The following is a 3,834-nucleotide window of genomic DNA, read 5'->3' on the forward strand; positions in this document are numbered from 1 at the left end:
CCAGGAACCAGGTCTTTGTTTGCTGTCTTTACCGAGTCCACTACAGTGCCAACAGGCCAGCACAGTCCACTACAGTTCACTACAGCAGTGGTTCCCAAACTGTGGGCTGCGGCCCCCTAATGGGCCACAAAGTTATTGCAAGTGGGCCGTCAGATCAGTTTGATGTTCATGGGGGGGGTCATGGACGTTAAAATAGTTAAATAGACGTTTTCATTTGCACAGAGCTTTTGCAACCAAAACTTCAACGACTTGCAACCAAATCCACGCCTCCCTTACTGTGATCATTTTTCAGTGTTTACAGAAACATGTCATTATCTAACGCTACATCCATAAACTAAGTCAGCACGAGCAGCAGCGCCCCCTGTCAGTCTGTGTGGGTTATATTCACTTTAAACTTCATCTTCCTCCTGCTCAGTTTGTGGAGACTGGAATGATGAGTGAAGCTGTGAATTCACTCGCACACACCATCATTATGTGCCTCTGTGCAGCGGCGTGCCCAGACTTCCTGACTAGGGTGGCTCAGGTGGGCTTAACACAAGTACGAATTTCTACGACTCTGGTAAAATAAACTATTGATCCGGTGATATTGACACACGGAGACGCGTATTTGTCCATGACTCCGCATCTTTTTTGAAAACGGGTCTGCAGGTGGATTTCTGCGTATTCGTCTTCATGCCGTACTTGGTATAAACAGATAAGTCCGGAGAAGACGGTGACCTCATTGCACCCTTCCCACTCCCCGCCCCCCAACCCATGTTGTCGCACACAGCAACAACAACAACAATGGCGGCAGGCGGACTGACTGTGATATTGTTCCAGCAGCTACAAAAGTTGCTTTGACTATTATATCAACATTTTCTCAGAGAGCATGAACAACACCAGCTACGGCAACAACAACAAGTGCTCATGCAGAGACGCAGCATGTTATGCAGCATGAGCACTTGTTGACATGGAACCCGCCTCGGAGCAGAACCAGACGGGCAACCCGACGACAGTTTTGCGTCGTCTTGTGAAAGCACAAGCCTATGTACAATACGATGTGTAAACAGCGATACATGTTTTGATGCCGACTCCAAGACGATACGGGGCCGTCCTCGTGTGAGGAGGGCCTCAGTGAGGGTAGCGACAAAGGTAAGGTCACCTGATCAGTGACCAATCAGCTGATCTGATACCGTTTCTCTGACTCACTTTATCAGACTCACTCGGATGAAGAAAGATCTGTAGGCTTGTGTCAGAAAACAAAGACTTTTATTTTGAAGGTTCATATTTTCAAACTGTGGGTGATTCTGAACCAGCTGTCAATCAAAGCTGCTGCTGCATTCTGATTGGTTGGGCAGGACTTTGACGTGGTTGATCCTGAAGGAGTTCCTGAAAGACCCTGATGATTCTGGATCAGTCTCTAAAGGACCTGGTTCATCCTGCAGATACTGGATCAGTTCCTGGAGGATTCAGATGATCCTGAATCAGTTTCTAAAGGATCTGGTTGATTCTGGATCAGTTTTTGGATACGGTCTAAGATGATTTGGTTGGAGCTGTAGCAGTTGTCGGGTCCATAAGGGGCTGTAATGGTCAGGACCCCAGCTACCCTCAGCTCCTCCCCTTCCTCCTCCACAGGTACCCGGTTCTTCTCCAGCCAGAGGCGGACCTGTCCCTTCCTGGCAGTCTGCTCCTTGAGGTCCAGTCTGCAGGCACTGGGGGGCAGGAACGAGTTCTGGAGACGCTGTGTGGTCTCTTGGTCTGCCTCCTGCAGGATCTGCACCTCCTCCACAGCGTGTCCCATGACCACCTGAACTGAAGTCCCGCCCTGCTCCTTGAAAGTCACCAGGACCAGACTGCAAAACAGAGATGAGATCCACATCAGTCCAGATCCACCAGCACAGCAACAAACGTCCTGAAAAACTCTGAGAACAGTCAAAATAAATCAGCTCCAGATTTCATGTACACACACCCACACAGGTCTTTCTGTGTGTGTGTGTGTGTGTGTGTGTGTGTGTGTGTGTGTGTGTGTGTGTGTGTGTGTATGAGTATGAGTGTGTTACCTGGCGGACACGGGGTCTACAGTCAGTAACCAGCCGCGGTGCTCCTGATCTCTTCCCGCCTTTACCTTCACCTGCTTGTTGACGTAACGGATCCACTGCAGCGGACCTAAGAGAGGCCAGTCGCACGGCATCACGGTCCAAAACTAGAAGGATTTAACCTGAACTAAGCCTCACACACAAAAACACACACACCTTCCGCATCACACACTGGGAGCTACTAACAGCAACCATACGCACACAGCTCCTCTGACAGCGGTCCTACTGTTTAATACCTTCGGAGGGAAACACGCAGTTGTACAAAGGTTCCGGCTGAATGTTGGAGAAATACGCTGCTGCCCTCTGCTTGTCAATGTAGTAAAATACAACGAAAGAAAGACGAGATTGACAGGTTTTTTATCGTCAGTTTACCAGAAGAACATAGAGAATAGAGAATCTTTATATACATATATACATATATATATATATATATATATATATATATATATATATATATATATATATATATATATATATATATAGATAGATAGATAGATAGATAGATAGATAGATATAGATATATATTTGTATTATTTTAATTATCTTATGTGGACACACACACAAACACACACACACATACATATATATATGTATATATGTTTATATATGTGTATATATATATATATATATATATATATATATATATATATATATATATATATATATATATATATATATATACATGAACATATAATGAAATAATAAACAAAATAATTCAAAATAACTACACATAAAAAATAAAATAAAGGTCCCATTTCATGAAAAAATCTCTATATTAAGTCTTTTAGTGAAATTTGTGGGTCTTTGTCTTTCCTCCCAGCCCACAAAATGTGATATTTAATGACCAAACCTGTTCTTAGTAGAGCTAGTTAATGTAAAATCCTGACCTAAAACCAGCTGTTTGGATTTTGGGGATTTGCCGACGTCAGCGATTCCCTTTTTTGACCAATCAGGAGCAAGTCTGACCTGATTGGTCCACCCGAGCAGATACCCCCACTCCCTTCTCCGGGAGGAGAATGCCAAAGTTGAAGAGCCATCACTGCTCTGTTTTTGTCTGCAAACAGCCACATAGTTCCATGCTCAAGCTTCCCATCTCAGAAGAAGACAGACTAAGTGTCTAGAGTTCATTTATCAGGAAATGTTCCAGCTACACTCAGTAAAACTGAGCATGTGTGTGCTAGTCACTTCACGGCCGACTGCTTTTCCAACTTTGGACAGTCCAACAGAGGGCTAGCCAATAGACTGGTCCTGAATCCAGGCGCATTACCAACCATCCTCCAACAAACCTGGGACCCTGGAAATGTGAGTATTTTAAATGCTGTGTGCTGTGGAGCAGATGGAAGAGCTTTTCCTCAGTGTCCCCCCTGTCTCTGTGTTAGCTTCAGGATGCTAACTTTAGCTGCAGTTAGCCTGTTGTTTTAGCCTGTAATGTTACGGTAAACGAGCTTCTCTGTTTTCTAAACATTGTGCACTCGGAGCTTGTGGCGCCGCTTTCAGTGACGTGGAAGAGTGGGGCGGTATCAGCGGTGGCTCATTTACATATGAAGGCCACGCCCACTAAATCAGAGCGTTCTGAACAGAGGGGCTATGAGAGCCTGGAAACAATGCTGCTGTGCTTGATTTATTGGCTTTTTGGACCAAAACATGTTACTACCATTTCATGAAGACATCAATGATCCAGATCAAACTGCAGGAAAGGAGCAGGAGATGGGAGCTTTAAATTTTAAACAAGCACAAACAGGACCCATGTGCGCAATGC

General features: G+C 44.8%; 1 protein-coding gene across 1 annotated transcript; it reads right to left on the minus strand.

Moving 5' to 3' along the window:
• Positions 1-1,241: 1,241 nt before the first annotated feature.
• On the minus strand, positions 1,242-2,313 carry gemin6 (gem (nuclear organelle) associated protein 6). Its single transcript, XM_074698669.1, has 2 exons — positions 2,040-2,313; positions 1,242-1,832 (listed from the first exon to the last, which is right to left on the minus strand). The coding sequence occupies exons 1-2, from the start codon at positions 2,168-2,170 to the stop codon at positions 1,433-1,435; spliced, it is 531 nt and encodes a 176-aa protein (XP_074554770.1). The 5' UTR covers positions 2,171-2,313; the 3' UTR covers positions 1,242-1,432.
• Between the last annotated feature and the right edge of the window lie 1,521 nt (positions 2,314-3,834).

The sequence above is a fragment of the Halichoeres trimaculatus genome, unplaced genomic scaffold (assembly GCF_033239565.1).
Source record: "Halichoeres trimaculatus isolate MK-OKI-2021-1 unplaced genomic scaffold, fHalTri1.1 fHalTri1_scaffold_2, whole genome shotgun sequence".
In the NCBI taxonomy this organism is placed as follows: domain Eukaryota; kingdom Metazoa; phylum Chordata; class Actinopteri; order Labriformes; family Labridae; genus Halichoeres; species Halichoeres trimaculatus.

What these genes read in the sequence shown, in the direction of transcription:
- gemin6 (XM_074698669.1), bottom strand. Translation starts at nt 2,170, where the DNA reads ATGCCGTGCGACTGGCCTCTCTTAGGTCCGCTGCAGTGGATCCGTTAC. An exon ending in GTAGACCCCGTGTCCGCCAG is followed by an intron (nt 1,833 to 2,039) that starts GTAACACACTCA and finishes TCTGTTTTGCAG; the next exon opens with TCTGGTCCTGGTGACTTTCA.